The sequence below is a fragment of the Camelus ferus genome, chromosome X (assembly GCF_009834535.1).
Source record: "Camelus ferus isolate YT-003-E chromosome X, BCGSAC_Cfer_1.0, whole genome shotgun sequence".
NCBI classification, from domain to species: Eukaryota; Metazoa; Chordata; class Mammalia; order Artiodactyla; family Camelidae; genus Camelus; species Camelus ferus.
Window position 1 is genome coordinate 93,884,868 of NC_045732.1, and position 27,876 is coordinate 93,912,743.

Below are 27,876 nucleotides of genomic sequence, written 5' to 3' on the forward strand. Positions count from 1 at the left end.
TATTCATAGCAAAGGAAGAAAGGAGTTGGCCAAATAATCACAAAGCATGTATAATCCAAAATACTAAATTGCATGGTTTTCAGAGTGTGTTCCATTTGGGTGGGAGAGGAAGGACACAGATTTGCCTTCTGAATTCGTTTCTTCTCTGGCCAATATTAAAACTGGTCTTTCCCAACCACCCACTGACAGCACAACTTGGGTAGCTACCCCAGAAGTAGTTCTTTGATTAAAACACAATAGCAGAAATTCTGCTGAGTGGGCAAGCCACATATGAATAATAGAGAACTGACTATATTCTAGCTAAAAAGGAATTCTAGCTAGAAATTTTAGCCACAGGTCAGGATTCAGCATCCACACTATAAATCTAGTCCTTGGTCAGTTAGGTTCCCCCCGCCCCAGGTTAAGAAGAGATGGTTCCATGCACTGCCTTGCTCCAGAGGCCCGAGTCTACTCACCCAATGAAACTCCAAAAGCAGGGTGTTGCCTACTGCAGACTGAAGGAGAAAGCAGGCCCTCTGTAACGGATGGGCCAAATCCCCCGAGGGGCTCTGACCTGGCTTTCTTCCTTCTTTTTATTCTCAGAAGCCGGATTTAGAAAGGCTGTCAGATTAAGCCCAGCCCTGTGGTGCTTAATGACCTCCCTGAACTGCACAGGAGAAATCTTGACCTTTTAACATGTTCAATTTCTCTCAGTAATTAAAAAAAACCCCAAAAGCCTTCATCTGTGTTTGCTCTGTTTTTCACACTTTCACTAGACACTTCAAAAATGAAAATATTGCATATCTCTGAGTCTCAGATACCAGGGGAGGGGCACCCCTTTATCGAACTGGGATTGGGAAGGATGCCCTACTGGACCTTCCAGGCGGCCAGCATCAGGTCACACTTTGATGCTCTCTCCAGTTCTTTTGGTTTTCTGCAGACACCATCTGATCAGCAATATCTCTGAATCCACGTAAGGTGAGTCCCCATTATAACTGGGATCCACTGTGTATACACAATCTTTGGTAGGGGCTTTCTTCTCACAGGCATCCCTTGAGATGGCACAACTTTAAAGATATACTTGCTTTTTTTGTTTATGGCCAGACTTGCTTGGGGAATAAATCGTTTTCTTTAGGATTAAAGAACAATCGTGTCAAAAATAGTGCTCAGGTTGAGGTGGGAATGCTTCCAGCCTTGTTATTTAAAGTCCCTTTGGGGCTTCACCTCTGTCTTCCTCATTTTGTTCCTCCCTCCCCTCAGCCTGCAGGATCTAAAATGCCAGAAAGCGATTTCTTTACAGTGTCCTTCCCCGCCCGGATCAAAGTCTCTGACTCCTCAGGGCTTCCCCTCCAAGCTTTCCCTCACACTCGTCAGTCCTGCAGGGACCCAGGGAGGCTAAGAAAGAGCATCTGGTATTTTGCACTAAGGATGCTGTGGTCACGGGAAGCTGGAAGCAGAGGAAAAAGGGAGAGTTAACAGTTCCTAACCAAGTAAGGAACAAGCTCAGCCCTTTTTGGACCTAGTTCAGAAGACAGAGGCCTCCGAGAAGAAACTTTATCTGGCTGGTGATTGCATCGGCCGGCCGGTTTGGGGCTGCGTGCGTGTGGGAGCTTGGCGTGCAGAGCTGCCCCCACGTGGCAGCCCCCAAGGGCAGGCGCACAGCGCTGGCCCCTATGCACCCCAGCGGGCAGGGCGCGTAACCGGCCGCCGGCTCCCTCGGAGGCACGATGGCTGGGTTTTACGGTTGCCTGAAGAACCCAGAGTAAGTGGCGGGCGCAGTAAGCGCTGCAACTGGACTGTACGGAGTGGAGACTGGCAGAGCGCCGACCGCCGGTATGGGTACCTCTCGCCGCTCAAGCCGGGCGCCGGCTGAGAAGAGGCGTAACTGCGAGCTAGTCGAGCGCGCGCGGCGGGACTCTAACTCGCGGCGACGCGCCCGCCGGGTTGGGGCCGCACGCTCCTGCGAGGGCTCGTGCAGGTGTGCGTGCGTGTGCGCGTGCGCGTGCGCGGGACAGCGGCGGCGGGGGCGCGGGAGCCCGGCGCGCGCTTCCCGGACTCGGCCGGCCTGGAGAGGGAGGGGCGGGGAGGGGCGGGGCGGGGCGGGGAGGGGCGGGGCGGGGCGGGGCGGCTGGACCCGGAGGCTCCCGCCTTTCGGGTTTTCTCCTTCCCGCCGCGGTGCCTACCTGGCTCACCCGAGTCCCAGGGAGCGCGGGGCCGGGCTGGGAAAGCGGAGAGTGTTCCCAAGGCTGTTGAGCCTGTTGATTAATACACTTGCAAGGCAAGGAGGGAAGCACCAATAGGAAAATTTAGCCGAGCCGCCTTGACTGACGTGGGATACCTAGTTATTCCCGGGGTTTCCTTTCCTGCGCATCGTGATGCCCGACCTCTTGGTGCAAGGGCACTCTTTGGAACCCCTGCGGCCTTAGCTTTGCTATACTTTGTAAGAAATGGCTCAAGGATCTGAGGAAGGAGAGCTGCACGAGGAGGATGTTTGTATAACAGGCGGGCTGGGGAGAGAGACAAGGGCAAAGCTATAGGTTCCAACTTGCACGTGTTGAGAAACTTAGCCCATATCGTCTTCAGTTAAAGCGCCCCACAAACCCGGATTTTACAAGGCTAGGAACACCATTAAAATAATGTTCCCATTAAATAACATAGTTTCAGTTACACCGAAACATTTTCTTCTGGCACCCGTCAGCAGCCAGCATGACTGGAAATAAAGATATGGTGGTGGGATCGTTGGGGCGGACGCTGGGGGAAGAAATGGGAGAGAGAGGAGAGGAAGGAGGAGAGAGGGGTGGAAAGAGGGAGGCGATTTGGTGTGAGTGGAGAAAATCACTTTAAATTTTCTGAGTTGCCTTCATTTTCTGAATTTGTTCTAAGCTGTACAATACCTAGTCTCCCAGTTATTTGATGCGGCACTAGCTCCAAGCAGTTTATTCTCACTATGTGTCCACAGAGGTGTTTTTGGATGCTGGGTGTGCATATTTCAAGCAGTGACAACAGGAAGAAGATATTAAGCAAAATGGATCTGGTCATATGGTTGTGATTATTTTCCGTTTTCATTCATAAAGCTAACAATCTTCTCCCTCAGCTGTCACAATCTGGAATTCCATCAGAAACCTCACTCGCTGCAGGTCTCCAATAGTCTAGTGTTGCACGGGTTCGCCTGGCCCCTGCAGTTTTCTGCCTTTATGGAAAGGCACTATGTGGACAGGGACTGGTGGCCTCTGGCCTGCAGGCCCACAGTGGTATTCCATGTGGTTTTTAGTGGCACCCCATTTGAGGTGGCAAAGACAGGTGGTTCGGGCGTGGGTAGATTGGCTGCCCCCTTCTGCTTCTTCCTCAAGATCAGTACCAGAGCACATTCCTGCAATTCTGATGGGGAATGGGCCTGGAATCTTTAAACTCGAAACATGTTCTTGCAACTGTTTTAATTTGTGTGTGTGTGTGTTTTCAAAAATTTTATTATGAATGATTGTTGAGTTTTGTCAAATGCTTTTTCTTTTTTATTGAAGTAGAGTTGATTTACAATGTTGTGTTAGTTTCTGGTGTACAGCACAGTGATTCAGATATATACATATATATGTTCTTTTTCAGATTCTTTTCCATTATAAGTTAATACAAGATATTGAATATAGTTCCCTGTGCTATACAGTAGGACCTTGTATATATATTTTATATATAGTAGTTTGTATCTGCTAATCCCAGACACCTAACTTATCACTCTCCCAATCCTTTCCCATATGGTAACCATAAATTTGTTTTCTGTGTCTGTGAGTCTGTTTCTGCTTTGGAAATATGTTCATTTGTATCATGTTTTAGATTCCATGTTTAAGTGATATCATATAATATTTGTCTTTATCTGGCTTACTTAGTATGATAATCTCTAGGTCTATCCATGTTGCTGCAAATGGCATTATTTCATTCCTTTTTTATGGCTGAGTAATATTCCATTGTACATATATACCACAACTTCTTTATCCAGTCATCTGTGGATGGACATTTATGTTGCTTTCATGTCTTAGCTATTGTAAATAGAGCTGCTATGAGCATTGGGGCTTGCAACTGTTTTTTAACCCCAGCTCCCAGGCTCATTTCACTGTTGTGCCCTCAACCTATGGCCTTGGATGGATACTGTGGAAGTTACAAAGTTTTCCTTGTGTAACTCACCATAGCACCAGATGACAGAGAGTTAGACCATGAAGACATTGGGAGGACGAGGGAGATGACAGCCATTGCAGTGGGAGATGATAAGGGCGCTGTTATTGCTCCCAGGTGGTTGTGCACACCCTTCCTCCCTTGGCTCAGGGCTGGCTTCTGTTAGATCCTCCTGCTTCCAGATACACAAGGGGCCCTTCTCAGGGTTCCTCCATCCTAGTGTCTGCTTTCCATGTACGGAATCTGGGGCAGCCTGAGGTCTTTGGGGTGGAAAAGGGAGACTCAGTAGACCAGATGGCCTTTTCCTGTAGCCACCATTAAAAGTCTGAGCTCATCTGATGATTTATTGAATCGGGGCTGAAGGAAGAGGAGAAATGATGAGGGCATTTGAGGAGACTGAGTCAAGCTTTCTACACCTAAGTGGCTTGGAGTCCCTTGCAGGACTTAAAAGGTATGGAGACTCAGTAAACATTCAAAAATATTGTGCACCTGCTCTGTAGCAAGGTTTGTGCTGAGCATCGTGGGAGAAACTTTTGCTTCCTTTCCTGGAACCAAGTGAGCACAGGGCCTGGCACTGATATTTGTTGAAAGAATGTTGTTGACTGAACCAAGATGCCCTTGAGGAGCTTGCCTTTTTAGGGAGTGGTCAGCCCAGTAAACAGCAGTTTGCGGGAGGTGGGGTGGGAGGTACAAGCTCGGTAGGAGAGAATGTAAAACAGAGCAGTTGCCAATGGAGAAGCTGGAGGAGAGAAGTGGGAGAGAGATAAGAAGACAGAGGAGAGAGGGATGGAAACAAGGAGCAGAATTTGGGTGAGTGAAGAAAATCCTTCTCAATTCTCTGACTTGTCTTAATTTTCTACATTTGTTCCAAGCTGTACGATATGCAGTCTTGCAGTTCTTTGATGCGGTGCTAGCGTCCCTTCTCTGAGCTTTCTCGAGGGCTCCAGGGGTAATGGGAGGGGAAGACTGGGAGGGAAATGGGGCTGCTGGAACATTCACTGCTCCCCCTGTGAGCCTTGGCTTTCCTTCCCCCTCCATCTCTCCAACAATTCCCTCAAGGGGTTTCCTAGAATCGCAGGTTGGCTGCCTCAGATGGGTTGTACCCCTTCAAGGAATCCCAGGAGGGCTTGAATGTTGAATTTGGGTGGAAACACAAGACTGGCTCCCAGTTTCCTCTCCAGATCACAGTTGCATTCTAGATTTTATATACAGGTGGATACATTTATTATGTAAGTTGGAGATGTTTGGCCAGTGGTGGAGATGAGTGTATTCAGAGCGATCCGTGCCCTTGTGGGCTTGACTCCGTGTTGCTTGTCCCCTGGGCCCCTCGCTTGAATCCGGTCAGTTGCTAGGGTATCAGTTTGGGTGTTTAAATCCTGAACTGGTTCTTGTTAGAGATAGCTCTTGCTTAAGATAACTAACTATTAAAATCTGTTCTCTTCATAGACATAGAATGACAGCAGGTGACAGGAGAGTTATCAAGGGATCAGTGAATGTGCTAATTGGTAGAAGGGAGAAAATAGGAGTCTTGAATTATGCGAGACTGTTTTTGTGCAAGTACATGAGGAGATGAAGGAAAAGCATAAGAATTTTCTTAAGCAGACAAGATCCTGTAATGGTGGGATGGGTGCAAATGTCTTCATTTTGAGGGTAAGGAAGCCGGACTCCAGTTGATAGGTTCCATTTGGTCTTTCACAGCTTTCTAAGCAGGGTTCCATTTGCTGTAGGGAGGCTTCTTTTCCTGGGGAATATATTCAAAATGTGGGAAAGTATGTTATTTCATCAGTAACTAAAATTTCAGCACTTTGTGTGGGAACATTTACACTAGTTTCTTTTGAATTCTTTGAAAGCCCATATTCTGTTGGGCAAACTTTAGCATTTGGGGAATTCCTTCACCAATTTCTCACGTAGTACAATATTTCTTGTTAGTTATTTCTGGGAATTAGTAGCCGAGATGCAGTATGTGATGTGATTTCCTCTGTTGTTTCCTAATTGATTTTCTACTCTGACATTCCTTTAGCTTTTTACACCAATTCAATTCTTATCCTTCCTTCACAATTTCATAGTTAGGGTTAATGAATAGCAAGTTGGAGGAACTAATCCTGTGGTACATTCTAGTGACCCCTTCTTGGCATCTTCACTCTCATCCTGCTGCTTTAAATAGTTTTACTCTTTCATTAAATCTTCAATAGCTTTTAAAACCACTCATTCAATGCAAATGACTGTAGGCTGTGATTCACTAGAAGAAACGAGTTTCAGTGAAATGGCATGTTATCAGGAGGCCGAGTTATGGTAAGTGATAAGATTCGCCATTTGACTACTTCAAATGCTTGTGCTAACCTTAACCCAGAATTTCTCTGCACAAGTGTGGGGAGCAATTTTGCTCCCCCAGGGGACTTTCGGCAATTGTCAAAACTAGGAGGAAGGCGTGCTCCTGACATCTAGTGGGTAGATGCCAGGGATGCTGCTTAACAGCCCACAGTGCACTGGACAGTCCCCGCAGCAAAGAAGTTTCCAGTCCCCAATGTCAACAGTGTCAAGACTGAGAAACCCTGTCTTCAGTTAATAGCATTTTACCAAAGGAGAAGCCTGAGGAGGACCACCCTGGAGTGTTTGCACTAGCACTATCCAGTTGCAGTTTCCATGGTGATGGACATGTTCTCTATCTGGGCCGTCTAATGCAATAGCCACTAGCCACGTGTGGCCACTGAGCACTTGCAGTGCAGCTAGTGTGATGGAGGAACTGAGGGGCTTTTTTGCCACCAGTTTTTTTTGCGGGGTGCTAATTAGGTTTATTTATTTATTTTAATGGAAGTACTAGGGATTGAACCCAGGACCTCGTGCATGGTAAGCACGCGCTCTGCCACTGAGCTATACCCCTAACCTTGAGTGATAACTGTATTTCATTTTAATTAATTTAAAGTTAAATAGCCACATGTGGCTAGTGGCTTCCATATTGGACTCAACTGTAGAGGCACTCTAGTCTAGTGGAGTGTGGTTCTGGGACCACAGTCCTGGGGTTGTGTCCCCAGTCTACCACTTCCTAGCTTTATGGCCATGGGTATGGCATCGAGGCCTTCTGAACCCCAGTATCATCATCTGTCAAATGGGGGTAATAATGGGACCTACTCCTCTGAGGGTTATGATAGGCAGTGAAATAATGCATGAGAAATGAAGCATGTTACCCGCTCCCAGTACAGTAAGCATTTGCGAGATGTTCGTCATTATTGCCAGAGATTTGTGATTAATATTGTAATTGTCATCATGTAAATGGGGCTTCTGCAGGGCTTACAAAGGAGCCCTCCCCTGGGATATTATTTAAAGACCACTAACTCTCAGCCATCACAGCATCACCTATAGGCATGTCCCCATGAATTTTGGGAGCCTTGGTTTGCTTATCTGTAAAATAGGAACACTAAAAAAATAATAATGCTGCTTCCCTGTTTATGTCACAGAATTGTCCAGAGGATCAAATGGATGTGGAAGTGCTTTGTCAAGTACAAGGCCATCTATCAGTGTAAGGTTTATGTTACGACTTTGCTCACAGGAGTGCTTTTGTTTTGAGTTAGTGCAAAAGTTCTGCCTTGGTAGAACTGTCTTAAATTTGGAATGTGAATGCCTGTGTTGGGGAGGCTGTATTGGAGGACAGCAGAGCCAGGAGATCTTCACGATGTTGAGGCCTCCTCTGTCTTTAAGGATACATGGAAGCTGGGCATTTGGGGTCGGGAAACCCGGGCAGTGTATGGACCGGCCTGGCTCCCAGGCTGCTAATGAAGTAACAAGTCATCTGGCCCAAAGGGAGAGAAGAGGGCACCTCACTGCAGCTTATGGTGTGCTATCAAGGCCATGCTGCCCCAGGGCTCAGCCACCCGCCATAGTGTCTGGCCTGAGAGGTACACACATACACTCACTGAAAGTATTTGGCCCCACGTGGTGGAAAGAGTATGGAGCTTTGGAGTCAGACATGGGTCTGAATCCTCACAATGCTCCTTCCTAGCTGTGCAGCTGTAGGTGAATGCCTTTGCCTTCCTGGGCCTCAGTGGTCTCATCTGTATAATGGAGATAATGACTCCCACATCACAGTGTTGTCACAAGGGTTAAATCAGGTAACTGACAGGCATGGAGGTTGCCCTCAGTAAACGTGAGTTCCCGTGCCACCTAATGTTGATAAACAACTTTTAACCAGCTCATGAGTCCTAATCCCGTTTTTGGTCTTCTGGAATGGAAAAAGAAAATGAAAGTTTTCTGCTGTTGGCATGGGAGAACTAAGAAGAGGAAAGGGGAAAAGCATTCTCCTTGCTGTGCCACTACTCCGTCCAGAAGGGCCATCGGAACTGTTTAGGGACAGACTCGGATGAAGGCTAGAGCATGGGGCCCTGAGTTCGTCACAATACAGTATAAATGAGGAGCCCAGGTGGCCTCGCCTGGGCTTGGGTGTTCCCAGAGAAAAGTCACCATACCCTGAGTACCCAGAGAGAGGCTTTCTGGGCACAGTGGGCTTCCCAGGCCTCTGGAATTAAACTCCAGCCCTATCGGTGGCCACTTGATCCAGTGACTGCTAACAAGCAAAGGACACAGGTCGGGTGCACTTGGCTGTGCCCACACGCAGCTGGGGGCCCCAGGCCCCAGTGCAGAGAGCCATTTGATAATGCTGCCGGTCACCAGGGAGCTGGCTGCTGGGGAGAATGCAGATAACTCCAGGAAGTCTCACCTGTACTCTGGGGAAACCAACGAAGACATAGGGGGACATAGGGGATTAACAGCATGGGAAGGACAGGCAGCCTTCCCACGGAGAAGGGAGGGTAATAATGATCGCCACTACCATGTATTGAGCATTTACTATGTGCTACACCTCTTGCCGGGGGCTCGATGTGAGTTAGTTCACCCAACTGTGAGAGTGGAGCCCTCTTCTTTGTTGAACACACTTCTCATCTCTTCTTAGCACATAGTAGGTGCTCAACAAACAGTTATTAAGTGAGTCCTCACAGTTAGCCTATGCTGAAGGAGCTCTAAGCCCTACTAAATAGATAAGGAAATCTTGTTTTTGAACAGTTCCATGATTTGTTGAAGAGCCCAGCTCTTATTGACTGAGAGTCGGGATTCGCACCTAGATTTGTCCAAGTCCGTGGTCTAACCCTCTTGCAAGTACATCATGCTGCCTCCTCAGAAGGTCAAGATGCCAGATTTTCTTCAACAAAGGCATATCTGCTCAGAAATGACTGGATCAGATTCAAGAACACCACACAAAGACATGATATTGTGACATCCATGCCTCCTTCATCCCACCCACTGCCTCCATCCCCCCAATTCTGTCCCCAGATGAGTTCATTTTACAGATAAGAGAACTGAGGCATGAAGAAATTATATGACTTGTCCAAGGTCACACAGCTTGTCGGGATCTTTATTAGTTTGACATTTTAGCCCTCAGAAAACTCAGAGCCTGACAGGGAGGGGAAGAATTTCATCTATTGGGGCCAAGGCTAAATGGGAAAAAATTAATAAAGGGCCCCATATTGTTAAAGCAACTTACATGAATTTTTTTAAAGTAGGAACATAAAACACAGTACTCATCTAATTTGAACATTTGGAACTGTATTCCTTGTTACAAATTATAATAATATAATTCAGTTATCTGCTATAGTATATACAGTAGATGTTCAAAATGGGGAATAGAAACATGAGAAGAGAAAAAGAAGAGATACAGACATGGGAAAGTCTAGATATGGATAAGAAAAAAGTAACAAATTGCAGGCACTGTATTTCAGAAAAGATTGCTACTAAAGATGAATAAAGTCATGTTGCTTTTTTATATCAACAAGGTCATTATCCTCTGGGGGCCTCACTGGGCCAAGGACCAGCCCATTCTATAAGCTGTGGGTCATGTTACTTCCTTATTGCATCTCCGTCTCCCCTTTCCATAAACCCAACTGTTCTGGAAAAATGGAGAGTAAATTATGTCAAAGGGAGACTCTTCTGAGTTCCATGGGGGCTGAAGAACAGAAAAGAAAAGAAAAGAAAATGCCTGGGAGGCCAGGCATATCTGCCTGTTCAGATTTTGAGTAGAGCCCAATAGGTAAGGCAGGAAAAGTCTACTCTCCTGAGTTTGCATAAAGCATATGAACAGAGGTTTCTGCGTTAGTTCACTATTCATTTATGATACTTGAAGGGAGTCTCCAGAAATCATTTAATAGACTAAGATGGAGGAAAATTTCCCAATAAACCTCCATGTCCTATTTTTGAAGGATATAATTTTACTGAGTGAAAATGTGTGTTTCTTCTGTGCAAATGTCAGTGATCTGCAAAGACCTTTTTTCATGTAGAAATGGCCTGTGTTTGGTTACTCAGAGTTGGAGGAAACTCTCTGAGATGAGATTGTTAATTCTCTGATAAGGATGAACTCCTGATTTGAAAAAAGATTTTTTTGGTATTTCCTTTGAAGGGGAAAAAAGAATGGATAGGGAATTTTCAAGTCAAGTATTTTGCATTTTTTAAATGGGAAAAAATAGCTTAGGTTTCTAAACAAGATAAAAGTAGAGGTTTCTGAAAATGTCAACAGGCTTCAGAAAGACGTGCTCCAAAGGCTGGTTTTCTGTTGGTCAACTCAAGCCAGGCTTACAGGGGTCTCTGCAAAATCGGGCCTCTCTAGGGATGAACTGGGAACTTTAAAAGATTGTCTCAATGAATCAGAGGATCCTGGAATGCCTGAGCTAGAAGGACCCTTAGATCCAAGTCTAGCCTAATCCCTTACTTCTTAGGTGAGGAAACTGCAGCCCAGAGAAAGAACTTGGTGTGCCCAAGGCCTCACAGCTACTTAATAGCAGGGCTGGGCTGTCAACTCTCCAAAAGTTGCTATAGGTCTCATTGGAGGTACCAGTCTTAGAGGCAGAAGTTAGAAAAGCAAAGCATCGTCCTTTGTGGTCGCAATTCCCTCTGGGTATCATTCAAATTTGCTTTTTCTTCACCACATTTTCCCTGCCATCCATTTCTTATGGCTTCTCATTTTCCAGCTCTCCTGTTCCAGCCATGCCCGTGATTTACAGTGGGGTTTCCTCAAAGCGGGATGTTTGGACTCTGTACCTCAGAATCACCCAGGAGCAATGGAATGTTCAGATCTCTGAGCTCAGCCCCAATGGAAGACTCCAAGTCTCTGGGAGTGAGGGCCCCAGAATCAGCGATTGTTATGCAGGCTGGTGACTTGCAGCCTTCCTCCTCAGACCCATTTCTCACACCACTGTCCATATCTGTACTAGTAGTTTTATTTATGTATTTATTTGAAGAGTTGATTTTCAATATGGTGTTAGTTTCTGGTGTACAGCAAAGTGATTCAGTTATACATATATACATATTCTTTTCCATTATGGTTTATTACCAGATATTGAGTATAGCTCCCTGTGTTATACAGTAGGACCTTGTTTATCTATTTTATATATAGTAGTTTTATCTACAGCACTATTGACAATAGCCAAGACATGTACTAGTAGTTTTTAAAACCCTACTATTTCTTGAGCACTTATTTTGTACCAGGCACTGGGCTATTTTTCATGCATCATCTCATTTATTCCCCAGATGCTGGCTGTGTGCTTCCCTCTCACTCTCAGATGGGAGAGGGGCAGCTGCCTTGCACCACGATGTAGGCACCCCTCTCGGGCACTGCTCCCCGGGGGGCTTTCTTCCCACCAGGCCATTCTGACTAGGGATTCTTGCATCTTATAGTTGAAGGAAGCCTGGCAGATTTCTCCTTTCCTGGTTCTCACTGCCACTATTCTTTTCCCATGAGGTGGCTACCCTGGTGGGAAAGGATTTGCGCACATCATTTGCTTCTTCAGAGTGGCAATCATTTTCCTTTCGCTGCCTAGGAGTGACAGGGGCTGAAGGAGGGAATGAGCTTGGGCCTGCAGTGAACACAGAAGAGAACCAGGAGTCTTCTTCCTGCCCTTGGTCATCTGGGCCTTTCTCTCCTCCCCCACTAGCTGCCTCCTAGCCTGGCCCAGGTCCAGGTCCTCTTTCTGGGGCTCCCTCTTTCCCTCTGGGTATCCTGTCTACCCCTAGGCCCTGGGGCACTTCATTTTCTAATCTGTTGCTATCTGGGGTCCCTTGTCCTGAAGCCTCCTTCCTGTGGCCTGTCCATATTTCTCTAGACCCTTCTGGCTTCTTTTGCAGGCACTGGACCTAAGAGGTATGAGAGTCAAGCGTGGGAGCAGAGTTGATCCTGAGCAAAAGGGATGTAGGTGAGCCAGGTTCTGCCCCTGCCTCAGTGCCCCAAGCACGCTGGGCCCAGCCAGAGTCCTCAGGCTCCTCCCAGTCACTCAGGGTTTGTGGTTGTCACTTGCCCTCTCTGTCCCCATCCCCAGCTCACCTATACTGACTCTCAGTGCCTCAGGCTGGCAACAACATTTTCTGCCTAGTAAATGGCCCACATGAAATGGGCTTCCCCTACAAGGCCTTTCATGATGACTCCAGCCTATACCAAGAGGTTCCTTCTAGTCCCTTTTGCTGTTTTAAATGGAACCACCCAGAGAAGCACCATTTAGGACCTCCTGTGGCTAGACTGCCTCCCATCCCCCAATACCCCCACCCGAGGTTCCCCTGTATTCTCACCTTTCCTGTTCTTTGCCTTCATTTACAGCTAGATCTCAGCTTTCTAGTCCTGCTTTGCTGCTTCCTGCCCAGCTGGGCTTTGTGATGTGTTTTGGACACACCTCTCCAGCTTAACCTTGATGCTCTGCCTCATTTCTGCCTTCTGGTCCCCTGTGCCATGCCTGTGTGCAACACACATGCTAGTTTCCTGTTCCATGACTACTGGGCCCTGCGGACTCCTCCTATATGGAGTCAGTACTCAAGAGTTTCGCCTTTGAGTCCTCATCATAAAATGAATACTTGTCATAAAATATCATAAGAGAACACATGACAAGTTTGTCTCACCTCCTGATTTTACAAATGTGGGAACTGAGGCCCAACAAGGAACTAGAACCAGGGCAAGGCCACAGGGAGACTCTGTTAGAAGGGTAGAATCAGGACCCAGGCCTTCTGGTCCCCAATCAAGCACTGCTCTCCATTTTTCACGTGTATTTTTTTCTTTGTCATCAGGGAGTGGGTCATTTTAGTAGAGCACTTCTGGGCTCTGGAGTCAAACCACCTCAGTTCAAATCCTGCCCTCACCACGTACTTGCATGACACCCTGAGGAGTTACTTAGCCTTTCCGTTGCCTCATCTGCAAAATTGGGGAGGAGTGCGACTAAACAATACCTACCTCACAGGGTTACTCTGAGAATTAAATGAGATGATGTATGCAAAACACTTGAACTGTGTCTGCACATATTAAATGTCCAGTAAATGTTAACTATGTCAATTTTATCATTGCCTCCATAGTCTCTAAAACAGGACTGAGTACATAGTAGGTCTGTGTGAAGACTTTGAGGTACAAACAGAGAGGCCCTAGGAAATAATATTCTGACTTGGTAGTCTGGTTCTAATGGTGGGTTCTAATTCAAATGGTGGATATTTTAGGCTGTATAGAAAGGGAGAGACCAGAGAACCTTTGGATAACTCTTCCTGTAGCTGCAAGTAGGCAGCTGTCTCCTGGCCCTGCTGCAGGGCTGTCTGTGGAGTCAAGGGCTAAGAATCGAAGGTCTTCAAGACCCTCAAACATGACCTTGACTGAGAATGGCCAGGGCTTTCAGATTCTTGGAGGCATTTTGATTCTAGTAGGCCTAGGCCCCTTGGGGGCGGCAGCATCACCCCTCCTTCTGCCCTTTCCCTCCCTGTGGAGACACAGTTCACACTGTGACCTCTCTGCTTGACCTCTCTGCTTCCCCCCCAGAACTGAGAGACTGAAGGCTGTTTATCATAACCATGAGGTGATTGCCTCCCCAGCCCCCACCCTGTGGGCTAAAGGACCTTAAGATGAAACCAAAAAGTTACAAGTTGGCTTCACAAAGGTCACAGATTGTTCAGCTTGGGCTGGGGGAACATTCTTGTGGCCAGGTTCTCTTTCCCCTTTATCTCCCCTGCCTCCCCCACCAGGGAACCACTGCCAACACAGTCCAACCAGCCACGTAGAATTCACAGCCTGGCCCAGTACCACCCCCGCTCTTTTCTTCTTCTTTTGCCTTTTTTCCCTCCTTGGAGGGTTTTTTGCCCCACCTCCTCCCTCCTCCCTGGTGGAATATTGACTGCTGGGAGTAGTAATAACAAATAGATGATGAACTAGAAAGCCTCAGACACACTCTGCTTGGGATGGACTTGAGAGTTGGCAGAAAGTTTGGGTTTAGAGCTCTTGGTGCCCAACACACGCTTAAGGCTGTGAAATCCATCCTCAGGGCCCGTCGACTCAATTCTGGCTCTTCCTTGAGTCTCTCAGGGTCCTCATGCTTCCTACTCCTCTTGCTGGTACCCCACTTCAGCCTGGCCACCTGAGAGGTCCATGCTACAGACCTAGCCCCTTAATATGATGTGATCTCTCATCACAATATACATGTCCAGTGAGCCATTTGGGGCAGGACTTTTCCTTGTTAAAATGACCACCAACTTTGCAAAGATGTTAGGGGCTGACGATGACCTGACGAGTCATCCAATTTTTCAAGTCCTATAATGGGCCGATATGTGAGATTCTTTGGGGCCAGAGTGAGTGGTCATTTAATACTTAATCAGATTTTGCCAAGTAAGGAGGGAGCAGAGTGTAGTGATCAAACTATGGGCCCTGAAATCTACCAGAATTGCGTATGAGTCCTAGCTCTGTTACTTACTACTTGCATGGCCTTGCCCAGATTACTTAATTTCGGTGAGACTCAGTTTCCTCATCTGGGAAATGGGGCTGAAAATAATAATAAAAACAAAATAAAAAGGCCTTCCTCATAGGGCTCTTGTGAGATTCGATGAGCTGATGCCTGTAAAACCATTTTTTTCAGTGCCTGCCTGGCCCAGAGTCAGGATTTAGCAATTTCATTTGTTGCATTAATTGTGTAATGTTAATTGCCTCCAACTGTGCAAGAACAGAGCTTTCAAAATTTTTTCTTTTCTTTTTTTAATTGAAGTATAGTTGATTTATCATGTTGTGTTAGTTTCGGATGTACAGCATAGTGATTCAGTCATATATATATATATATATATATATATATATATATATATATACACACACACATATATTCTTTTTCATTATAGGTTATCACAAGCTATTGAATGTAGTTCCCTGTGAGGAACAGAGCTTTAACTCACTGGATATGTAGGTTGACAAGACAGAACAAGACCCCATACCAGCTGGGCTTTGAGGCCGCTAGAGAAATGGCGAAAAGAATCTTTGAGGCCAAGTTCTTTGCCTTTTTCACCCCCTGCCCCCACCAGATGCTCTAAGGTATTAGGGGTGGATGAGTCCGCTGTTTCTGATCTGCTCCTGGTCTCCTCTAGGGGTGAGGGGCAATGAGGAGGAAGGGAAGGCAGGGCTGGAGGCAAAACTAGAGAGCTTTTAAACAGAAGTACTGGAGGAGGAAAAGGCACAAAGAAGGAAGAAGAGGAGGAGGAGAGGCTGTAGCCAGTGTGGCTGTCACAGCTGCTTCTCTAAGATAAGGCGAGGATCTTTCCTCTCTTCTCATAGTGAGATGCAGCGCCGCAGAAATTTTGAGCAGTCTTCCAGCCAAGACAGCATGTTCTTTCGAAGCTGCCTCCCATCTCCAGTCCAAAGACATGCTCCCCGGATGACGATCAGGGTGTTGCGAGGTATTCATGAAGGGGGCTCCCCTGTGGCGGGGAAGTGAGGGCAGGAGGCTGTCATTTTCCTCTGGCCTCCTGGAGTGGAAGGAAGGCCTGGGGGACAGAGTGTAGTGAGCACCCCTTCTAGAGCAGGGGTCCGAGGCAGGAGTCCCCTAGAGCGTGTCTGGGCATCTGCTTGATGGTTCTGGTGGCCAAATGCCCACAGGTGAGGGCGTGGAATAGCTCTCATCCAACTTCCTACTGACACCCATGCGCATATTCAGGGCTGGCTTTGAAGGGGCTACTGAAAAGGTCTTTTCAAATAACATGCCACCAGAGCCATGCAGCAGTTTCTGCTTTGGGCAGACACCCCACCAGGGATTTCAGAGGCGGGATCAATGACCATCAAGATTGTTCCCTTAGTCCGGGATGGCACTCACGTTCGTGCCTAAGAGCAGCAGCAAGCAGACGTTCCGGAGCTAACTAGCTGGCCGGGAGCCTGCTAAGAGCTGCTGCCGCTCTTGGCCCTTGCTGCAAAAATGTCCGTCATGCCGATGACCTTGGAGAGCCCTGATTTGTCCATGGAAGTAGTCATGTCCTGGCCAGAACTCGGCCTCAAGCCCCCACCACCCTGAGTGAACGCTGCCATCAGCAGGGCGACTGTCCACATCAGAGCCATTCTGATGGCTGCTGGGCTGGCCGGGTGGGACTTCTGGATCTCACTGTGTGATCTAAGGGGTGGCCGTCTCCATCATGGAGTCCAAGGGCTGCATTTCAAGAACTGGCCAAATCTCTGGTGTCCTCCTGCCAACCTCACGCCAGGAAAAGGGGAAGAGGGAGTGACCATACTCCATTAGAAGTCAGCTTATTTTACAACTAATAAGGGGAAATGGGGCCCTTTCTCAGACTTTCACTTCAGGGGTGGCCCAGGTTTCTCACTGAGCTGGCAGCCACGCAAAAGGCATTCCATCTAGGAGTAGCTGGGCACTTTCTCCCCCTGCCCCCCATCGTACCTCAGAATGACCAGCTCCACGACTCTTCAGCCACTGATTGGCGGACACCCAACACACATATCTGGCTGAGGGGCCAGAGTCTAGCCATATTTGAAGGAGTTGGAGACATTCTCCTGAGGATCAGGAAAGCCATCTCATAGAAGATGAGCCTTCAGGGGCTTTGGCATGTTCTGACATTTTGTCAAGGTCTATCTAACTTGCTCAGTTGACAACTCACTTGAGGGACTGGCAACTTCTGTTCTTCATAAAGAAGTGTTTGTGGTGGGATGGGTTGGGGAAGGGGGCAAAGCATCCCCTCATGGGCCACTTACCAACTTCTGTGTTGCAGCTTACATAGCTCCAAACCTGCCCCACGTTTGGCTTCTTGCCCAATTAAGCTGGGGCCTAGAGGATTTGTATTCGTATTCTATTGCTGTTTAACAAATGACAAAAATTTGAGTGTCTTACTACACAAATTTACTCTCTCTCAGTTTCCATGAGTCAAGAGTCTAGGCAAGGTGTAGTGGGCCCTCTACTCAGGGCCTCAGAAGGCTGCAATCAGTGTACCAGCCAGAGCTGAGGGCTTGTTTGAGGTTTGAGGTTATCTTCCAAACTGACTGGTTGTTGGCAGAACACAGTTTCTTTGAGGCTGTAGGGTTGAGGTCCCTACTCTTTGGACAGCTGTTAACCAAGGGTTGCTCTTGGCCACTGCCATTCTCGGCCACATGGTCCTCTCCCCAACATGGCATTTTGTTCCTTCAAGGCCCACAGGAGAGGGTCTGCTGTACCTTTGAATCTCTCTGACTTCTTTATCTGACCTCCAGACCCTCTTTTAAAAGAGTTCACCTGATGAGAGCAGGCTCATCTACCCTGGGGGTGGGGGGTGGATTTACAGGCCATGCAAACCAGGGAGGCAACAGCCCTGGGGGCCATTTGCCTACCACAGACTCTGTGGAAAGCATTTTATCCTATCAGATTTTTTTTTTTTTAGTAATGAGGCCAGCTGCTTCTCATTAGCATTCCCCACTCTGGGAAGGCAGCAAAGCTTTCAAGCAAAGTCTGCTGAATCCTTGAACTTGAACAAGGCTGTAGTTCAACAATTTCAACCACCTTGGAAGACAGGCCTTTTTCCTTGTTTTGTTTTTTCTCCCCCCCCCCCCCCCCAGAGCCCTTGCTCAGCCCTCAAGTCAGACCGTTTGAGAAGGAAAAGGCAGCTCTGAGGCTTAAGCATCTGGGGTTGGCCTAGAGAGAGCAAGCATTTGAATAATGACTGATAATAAAACTTTATACCTCTGCTGGGCCAGACTTCCTGATGACCATTATTCCATGACTTTATGCCCCTTGGAAGTGGTTCTGAAGGCCTCTCATCATTTACTGAATAAGAAGTTACGTTATTTCCTTTTTCTTTACTCAGGTGGCCAGCTTTTTCATGGGACTTCATGCAGAGGGGTCTTTTGCTGCAAGTCCACCCCCCACATGTTTTTAAACATTGTCCCCATATGTATGAAAAAGGGGACCTTTTCCCCTACTGATTCTGATTTGTCACTGCAACACCCCCCCAACTCCTCATTCATCCATCCATAAAAACACGTGGTGAACATCTTCTGCGTGTCTGGTGCCAGGCACCGGTGATCTCTAGATAAGCGACATGTGGTCCCTGTCTTCAACGGGTTATCAGCTATGATGGAGGTAGGTACAAAGGGTGAGAGCATGGGGCAAGGGTGGTAACCTTTGAGCTGGATTTTGAAGAATGTGTAGGATTTCAAGGATGTGGGGATTAGGGAGGTCATGTTCCAGGCCAAGTGGACAGCCTGTGCAGAGCACAGAGAATGGAAAAGAACATGGTGTGTTTAGGGAATGACTGATGATTCTGGAAGACCAAACATGAGGGTGCGGGTTGGGGTGGACTGCTGGTAAAAGGGAGGGGGGCTGAGAACAGCGGGTTTTTGAGAGCTTTGAGTGTTCAGAACTTGGCTTTCATCCCACAGGCAGCAGGAAGTTGGGGAACTAGTTTAAGCTCATGGTCAGATGGGTATTTTAGAGAGAACATTGTGACTTTTTTTGAGATACCAATGAGGTGACTGTAGTTTTTGCTAAATATCATAAATAAAAATAGAGACCAGAGGAGCCAGTGCCAAGGCCACTATTAAAGAACCCTGGTGTAATTAAGGAACAAATTCACTTAAAACTTAGATGAGCCATAATGAGACACAGAAAAAAAATACAATTTTCTCCTCTGTGAGGAGATATTGGGGAAGCAAAGCTCTGGCTAATATGGTCAGCCTGGGGTACACGGAAAGACGTTTTGCCAGTGGTGGTGGCTGTCAAGTAGGATGAGGCAGGGGATCTGTTCCTCAAACCTCCTCCAGGAGGATTTGGGACTAATCCCACTAATCGGGCTCTGCCCCCGGGGACCCTGTGGCTGGGACACCTGGGGGTGGGCTCTCTGTACCAAGGACAAGAGGGGCCAGAGTGCTTGATTCTGCGCAGGTGAATAACCTAGGGCCAGGGCCCACGCCCACTTTGCCAGAAGGGAAGGCAGGTCCTGCTCAGTTGGGAAATAAGGATAATTATCCTCCTAGATAGCATGCCTCTGTTTCTAAGAAATTTCTGACCGCAAAGATGATTCTTCCATTACTTCTCCTTCTTTTATTGACGTTAGGCATTTACCAAGTGCCTGTGGTGTACCAGGTCCCATTGTAGGTGCTGGGAGATCCAGGGATGAACACAAGGGACAAGGCCCCTGCCTTAATGAAGTTTACATTCTAGTAGAGGAGACAGACAAGAAATTGCAATTAAATTAATACAGATGATCATTTCAGATAGTGATGAGTGCTATGAAGATGTTAGTAAGGGATAATGGGATGGAGAGAGACTAGAGGCTTTAACTAGGAGCATCATGGAGGTCCTCTCGTTAATGTTTGAGCTGACTTGAAGGTTGTAAAGGAGTCAGCCTTGCTGCTAGCTGGGAAGGAACCCTTCCGGCAGAGGGAGCAGCAAATGCAAAGATCCCAAGATGGAAAGGGGCGGAGTGTGTTGGGGATTAGCCAAGGCCAGGGAGAAGGCAAGGGGAAGGCCAGTGAGGCTGGAGCTGAGGGAGAAAGTAGGAGGGTAGCAGGACTGGTGACTCGGGAAAGGAGCATGGGCAGAGGGCCAGATCACATAAAACCCAGAAAGAGTGAGTGTCAGGGGAACCAAGGGTCTACTATGCACTGTTAGGTGAAGATGTTGACTAGGCAGTTATAGGAAGAATATGGAGTTCGGGGAAGTGGTCTAGTCTGGAGATAGATATTTTGGAGGCCAGTGAAGAGATAGTATTTATAAGGCCTGAATGAGATTATCTACAAGATGGTAGTCACTAGCCCCATGTGACTATTGAGCACTTGGAACGTGGCTAGCCTGAATTGAGATGTACTCTACGTGTAAAATACAAACCAGACTTCAGAGACTTCGTATGAAAAAAGAATAAAATAGTTCATTGATATTATTTTTATAATGATTATATGTGGAAATGATAATATTTTGATTCTATTGAGTGAAATAAAATATATTATTAAAAGTGATTTCACCTGTTTCTTTTTAATTTAATTTATCATTATTTGGGGGGGAGGTAATTAGGTTTACTTATTTATTTATTTTTTAGAGGAGGTACTGGGAATTGAACCCAGGACCTCATGCATGCTAAGCATGTGCTCTATCACTTGAGCTATACCCTCCCCTACCTGTTTCTTTTTGTCTTTTTATTTTTTTAATTTTTAAAAATTAAAAAAAAATTTTAACTTTTTAAATTGAGTTATAGTCATTTTACAATGTTGTGTCAAATTCCAGTGTAGAGCACAATTTTTCAGTTATACATGAACATACATATATTCATTGTCACATTTTTTTTTGCCGTGAGCTACCACAAGATCTTGTATATATTTCCCTGTGTTATACAGTATAATCTTGTTGTCTTTCTAGATATGGCTACTAGAAAATTTAAAATTACATATGTGTCTTGCAACTGTGGCTCCCATAAACATTTCTATTTAATGGCGCTGGTCTAGGAAATGACTGTAGATAAAGAAAAGGGCCAAGGGTAGAGGCCTAGGGTGCTACAACATTTCAAATACAGGGAAAGGAGAAAGATACAGCAAAGAAGGTTGAAAAGGGCCAGCCAATGAGGTAGGAGAACCATCAAGGGAGTGTGGTGTTTAGAAAGGCAACTGATAAAATTATTCAAAAAAGAGGGAGTGTCAGATGCTGTTGGGAGGTCAAGTAACTGATGGTTGGCTCCAACGAGAGAAATTTTGGTGGTGTAGTTTGGAAGCAGTTGGATCTGGAAGGCCGGCTGGAGGGAGCTCAAAAGAATAAGAAGTGAAGACATAAGGGCAGTATGTATATATAACTCTTTTGAGTTGGGCTTTAAAGAGATGCAGAGAATTGGATGGTAACAGGAAGAGGATTTTGAATCAAGGGGAGGTTTGTGTGTTTTGTTGTGGTTATTGGTTGGTTTGTTTGGAAAGGAAGACTGCTCAGCTGATGGTGGTACTGTCCTCAGGGACCTTGGGGTCCAGTTGGGGAAATGAGGCAAGTATGCCTGAAAGACTTTGAGACAGTCTAAACTCAAAAGTTAGTTAAATCAAATGATTCTGTTAGCGCTACAGGAATGCAGGTGCTGCCACGATGCCCTCTTTCTTTGTTCTCCCTTTGTCTCTCATAGTTTTCTCTTTGGTTGTTGTTTCCCTTTCTTCTTCTACCCCTGACAGTGGTGGGTCAAAAACAATGTTAGCCTGCCATGCACGTGGCCTGCTATTTTGGAAAATGGGCTCCTTTTCCACGGGCTTCTCCAAAGCTCAGGAGTAGTTTATTTCCACAGTGTCTAAGTAACCTTTCTCAGTGGCAGAGGCAGGGTGCTGCCATGTTTATTAAGATGGTCCGGGAACTCATCAGTGATGTGAACTGTTCCTGGCCCAAAGAATCCTCCTGTTCTGTTCAATTTCTGAAGGGCTTCTGAATTTCCCTACCCCTTTGCTCTTTCCAGATCTCCAGATGAAACGTGTGTGTGTGTGTGTGTGTGGTAATTAGTGAGCGTTGTGTGGGCCTGGCGTTGTCATCTTCAGGCAGAGTTGTGATATTGGCTCATAGAGTTTGAGTGACTTGAATAAAGTATCAATACCTTGCAACCAAAGCCCCCCTGGAACACACTCGTCGTTAAACAAGCTGGGTTGATTATTCATGGCAATGGGAGAGACACACTGTGGGGAACACCAGGACTTCTCAGGGGAGGGTCTGAAGCCATTTTGACACGAGGACCTGGACCCTGTCAGCTCTCACTGAGGTTTGGAAGCTTTTGCTTTCCAAGGCCTCAGTCACTCTCAGTGGGTATCTTCTCAAGTTGGCCTTAACTTCAAGGCCTGTGGTCACCCCTCTCTAGCTCCAGAGATGTATCAGGGGCTTACAACTAGACAGCAGCACAGACTGGGCCTTGGGCCCTTCCATGAACTAATAATGGCAGCTTGACTATTTGTGGGAGCAAAACAGATCTGGGATTGGAAGAGGGGCTCCAAAACCTACTTAGTCCCACTTGATGTACTTGACTCACTCACATCCAGACCCCAGGGGGAGCTATTGTGAGGGCAGTCTCTGCCTGCCTCTCCCCAGGGCTCTTGCTGTGTGTGCATGGAGCATCCTTTCTCTGGGTGATGGTGCTGATCAGGCCCCCTCCCCTCCACACACAAATTCCCATAAAAAAAGTCAGTGTTGATTTATAAAGGTTTGGTGATCAACTGACATGCTTCCCTGGACTGTCATCCCTAGCTTTAGCTAGAAGGCTAGACTGAATGGAAATTTTACGGTTGATGCTCAGTTGATTATCGGCACTAATGGAAAGGAGCACAGGGACAGATAATTCTCCCATGACATAGAATCAGAGTCCTGGGAGAATTCCCCTTTTGATGGTCACTTCGGTTGTTTCCCATTTGGGGCTACTTAAAACAATGCTGTGATAAACATTCTTGTGTGCATATTTTTGTGTACAAGTGTGAGTATATCTACAGGGTAAAATTCTAGCAGAGATGCTACTGGGTCAAAAAGTATGTGTAGCTTTAAAATTTTTGCTACTGTGAAATTGTTCTTTAGAGAGCAGTTTACACTCCATAATGTATGAGAGTGTCCATTTTCCTCATCCTTGTCAACATGGAACATCCTCAAAATGAAAACTTTTTGACAATCTGATAGGCAAAAATGTTAACTTGATTTTTTTGGGGAGGGAGAGGTAATTGGGTTTATTTATTTATTCATTTATTTTTAAATATATTTTTATTGAAGTAGTCAGTTTACAGTGTTGTGTCAATTTCTGGTGTACAGCACAACACTTCAGTCATATAGGAACATACATACATTCGTTCTCACAGTCTTCACCATAAGTTACTACAAGATATTGAATATAGTTCCCTGTGCTATACAGTATGAACTTGTTGTTTATCCATTTTATATATACTAGTTAGTATCCGAAAATCTCAAACTCCCAATTAATCCCTTCCCACCCCCTTCCCCCTGGTAACCATAAGTTTGTTTTCTACGTCTGTGAGTCTGTTTCTGTTTTGTAGGTAAGTTCATTTGTCTTTTCTTTTTAGATTCCACATATAAGTGATATCATGTGGTATTTTTCTTTCTCTTTCTGGATTACTATTCATTTATTTTTAATGGAGGTACTGGGGATTGAACTGAGGACCTTGGCTCTCTACCACTGAGTTATGCCCTCCCGCAGACCCCACTTTAACTTGATATTTTGATTTACGTTTCTTTATTTTTGAGTAGGATTGAGCCTTCCTTTATGGATTTCTTTTTCTATAAACTGCCTGTTGTAGCCTTTGCTCCATTTTATAGCGACTTGTTTGTCTTTTGTTGATTGATATGCACTCGACAAATTCAGAAAATTGGCCCCTATATCTCTATTTGTTCTAAGTATTGCTTCCTAGTTTGTTCTTCTTTTGTTGACTCTTTCCCTTTTTTTGACCAAAAGTTTAAAATTTTTATGTGGTCAAATATGTCAATTTTTTTCTTTATGACTTATCAATACCATTTTGTCTCCCTGGGCATGCCCATGAGTAGTAACGGGCCTCCAAATCGAATGGACCCCGACACAAAGCAATAGGTCAGGTTTTATACATCTGTCTTTGTTTTTGGAAGCATAACAGCTTTATTGAGCTATACTTCACATACTATCTAATTTATCAATTTAAAGTATACAATTCAACTATATTTTTTTTTAATATAGTCAAAGATTTGTGCAATCTTCATCACAATTAATTTTAGAACATTGTCATCACCTCCAAAAGAAACGCTGTGCTCTATCGCTCAAAAAAAAACACCCCTCTTCCTCCAGCCCTAAGCAAGACACTTTCTGTGTCCATGTGTTTGCCTATTCTGAAAATTTCATACAAATAGAATCATTGTCTTTTTTTTAAGGAAGGATAATTCTCTCTAATGGCAATTCACTTTGTATATTTTTCTTGCCTAGTTTAAGGAACTAACTGAAGGATAAGGGGTAGGGTAAAATGATGATGTTATGTCCTGGATATCAAACAATCTTTTGTGCTTTTCTTTTGCTCTATATTTTATTTTAGTGATCTTACTATGGCTGAATCACTAAGTGAAGTTTCTGGCAGTGTGGAAGTTCTGGAGGCCAGTGATGAGGGTAAGTCACCCAATAAAATCCTGATAACTAGAACCAGATTTGTTTACTGTGTTGAACCCCTAGGAAGAAGAATCAAGTCACAAGAAAACAAGTTCATATCAAATTTTAATAACACTAGACTCAGTCCACATTTACTTTTCCATCTTCTAGTCTCTTCTCTTTTACCTCCAACTCTGATAGTCAGAAAAGGTTTGTCTAGCAAGGCCTTGCAATCTTCTTGGTGGATGGTTACCAGGTTCTGGTTACTAAAGCAGGAGAAATATTTCTGCTTAATCAGAAAAAAAATCAGAGCAGGCCATGATTGAAGTGATTCAAGTGAGGTTTTACTGTAGATAGTAATCCAGATTTAACCAACAGATAAAGTTGTAATTTGAAGAGTAAAGGAGGGGATAGAAATGAAAGATGCCACTGTAGGCTTCTGTTAAATAGGAATCAATTTACAAAATTTTCTTTTTGCAAAATTACTCAGATGTGTATCCATTGCCTAAATTATGATGCCACCTGTGAGTGGTAGGAGACCATGGGTGGGATGATAGACAGGCAGAAGTCACCAAACAGTGATAAGCTTTATTGACACAAAAAAAGGGAGGGGGAAGGAAATGAACCATATGAAATGAGACATTGAATTTCAAGACAGAACTGAATTTAACAGTTCACTGGATTGTTTGTCAATTTTTGCTGAGTTTTCTTACTAGTGTGTGGTGCAGAAGACTTGATCTGGAAGGGCAGTGAGAGGGGAAACTTCTTGTGGCTTCCTGGAACCCTGACATCACTGATGATTTGAGGCCGGGGGTCCTGAGCCAGGTGCATGGATCCTTGAGGGCAGAGCTTGGGGATTCATCTCTGTGTCACCATTGTTTAGTATTGGGTCTCAGAGAGAGTGATTAGACACTCAAAAGTATTTAATCAATGAATGAATAGATACCTGAATGATAGTCCTCCTCACCAAGGCAGCCCCAATTACCAAACCAACTGATATATCTTTTGGGATATGAGCTAGACAGATACTTACAAAAGAAGGTGGCGATGCGGTGCGTCTTGATGGAGAATGGAGGTAAGGAAATGCCTTTTCTCTGTTCCCAAGTTTTTTTTAAGGAGCCAAACATTTGGGTACATTATTAGTATTAGCCATTGCTAGCCAGAGAATAATGTGGCTGTTGAGAGGATGAAGGGAAGAACGGCTAGTTAGGAGAGTTTTCCTTGCAAGCAGCAATGCAAGAGAACAAGGTCACCATGATGTGACGTGCTTTGAAAGCTCATCAAGTTCAACCTGGATGGGCTGCCTATGTGCATGGTAGAGAAGCAAATGTACAACCCAGAAACAATGATTTCTTCATTGGATTTAACAGTGTTTTCTTCTGGTGAGGAGGTAGGGGACTGCCTTCCAGGGGCCGTTTTCTGCCATGTGATGCACTGCAGACGCTCAGTGGTTGAGGATGTTGAAAGCTACTGCCTTTTTGGGAATACATTGTCCTTGGACTTGGCCAGAGATGTCAATGGCTTTGGTAGAGAAGTCCAGACAGCTGTCATCTCTCAGCTGTCAGCTCACTGACCACCACCGCTGTAGTTCACGGGGATATAAATCACCCAGTGTACAGGTGACCTACATAAACATTACTGGTACAAATGTGGGTTTTGACCCAAACCTGCTGTCTAGGTCTATCTATCCTTTACACTTTCAGCAGCTTTGGAAACCAGCCCACACAGGGCTCAGCTGCTGACAATTTAAAGGCACCCCTTTACAAAAGAAAACTTGAAAGGCTACTTTACACCATTGAATATATGGCAACTGTCTTGGACTCCATTAGGGTTTCAAAAGCAACATAGCACATGGACAGTTCCCAGCTTTGTGCCTCACTCCCAGGGTCTCCCATGCGGTCTGACGCGTTTGGAGTAGGAAGGTCTCCTAAGCCAGAGCAGGCTAGAGACTTGGACTCTTGCAGCTTAACTGGATGTCTGGCAATGGGTTGCTCAGTAAGGCTGTGTCCAGCTTTCTACTGCCCTAGATCAATGGCAGCCCACCCACCCTGTGTGGCGGTTACCATCTCTTGATGTCTTCCAAGCTCCCCACCAACAAAGCTATCCCACCACTATACCCAGAGCTACCCCAGAGGGAGGAAAGGAAACATTCTTTGCCTCCTAGTGGCCATGATTGAAACAGACAGGCATTGCTTAAGGTATTTTGAATCCTCCTAGGAAAATAAGTTGTTTCAGCTGAGCAAAAATGGAAGATTGGGGGAACATTGGAATATACACATATTAATTTTTAGCACTTGTTACAGTTCTAATGTCACTAGTCGTTTGGTTAATTTAGGAACATAAAAATCTGTTTATGCATAATTGTGTTCGTTCCTACAATGATTATGTTTGGTACACTCAGTTTTACAGCCTGAAAAGTTTATTGCAAGTGTTTTTACTCAGTTGCTACGTGTCTGTAGATTGTGTCACCTGCTGATTCTTTCCCATCTGTCTTTGCTGGTTTGTGAGAAGCAGGTTTGCAACTCTAAATCCTCTAGCTTTGCCCTCCTCCCTTCCATTCTGGGATTTCAAAGCAAGAAGGGCAATCATCACAATGTTTCCAAACGCTCTGAGCGTAAAGTTGTTCTCCTTTCAGAAGGCCAGGAGATCCACCTGTCAAGAATCAATACACCTCATTCCTTCCGTTTGAAAAATGGCAATGCCTGCAAAGGCTCCTTTCTGTTTGTGAGGGGACACCACCCAGTTCATCCTCACCAGGCAGGAATGATTTAGCGATGTGTTTGAGCTGGCACCCACTGGCTTGGGAGTTTGTGCACATCTCTTTGACATTGACCGTGTTGGGAGTCTATACCATAGAAATGGGCAAATATGAAATATTACAAATAAGGACATTTCCCCCAGAGATCCAGTTGGTAAATATTTTCCAGCAAAAAACTGATTATAGTAATTAGTTTAGTATCATAATCACGATTTTACATAAAAATCTAACTATTTCATAGATTAGAAATCATTTCGGGGTGGGGAGATTAAGAATGAAGGCCAGAGAGCAAAACAGAGATTATTTTAGAGCCAGCCTACTCTGTCCTGTATACTTTTCAGTACTTTCACGTTGAATCCTCACAGAAGTTCTATGAAGTCAAATATCATTTTAAATAATTTAATTTATTATCATAGAAATGAGTTTAATTTTTCCTAAAAAAAATTAAAGAAGGCAACTTGGGAAAATACATGTTTCGTGTTGTATCTTCAGGCTTTATTCTGTCTATCTCAAGGTAGAATTGCCAAGTTTATCCCACCCATAACCCTGTATAGGTACATCCTAGCAGATGAGAAATTCCTCATGTCCTCCCAAAGTGAAGTTACTTAAGCAACGATTATCAAGCACACAATCCTACAATC

General features: G+C 45.4%; 1 protein-coding gene and 1 non-coding gene across 2 annotated transcripts in view; one reads left to right on the plus strand and one right to left on the minus strand.

The window, feature by feature from the left end:
* The first annotated feature begins 1,566 nt into the window (after nt 1-1,566).
* The window catches only part of KIAA1210 (KIAA1210 ortholog), a 62,495-nt gene continuing 36,185 nt past the window's right edge, over nt 1,567-27,876 (plus strand). Inside the window, exons 1-2 of the mRNA XM_032475290.1 lie at nt 1,567-1,812; nt 24,428-24,498. Of these exons, the coding sequence (XP_032331181.1) occupies nt 24,438-24,498 (61 nt within the window). The 5' untranslated portion in view covers nt 1,567-1,812; nt 24,428-24,437. The remainder of the gene's footprint in view (nt 1,813-24,427; nt 24,499-27,876) is intronic.
* TRNAG-ACC lies at nt 6,950-7,021 on the minus strand. Its single transcript has one exon. It is a non-coding gene; the product is annotated as a tRNA-Gly (tRNA).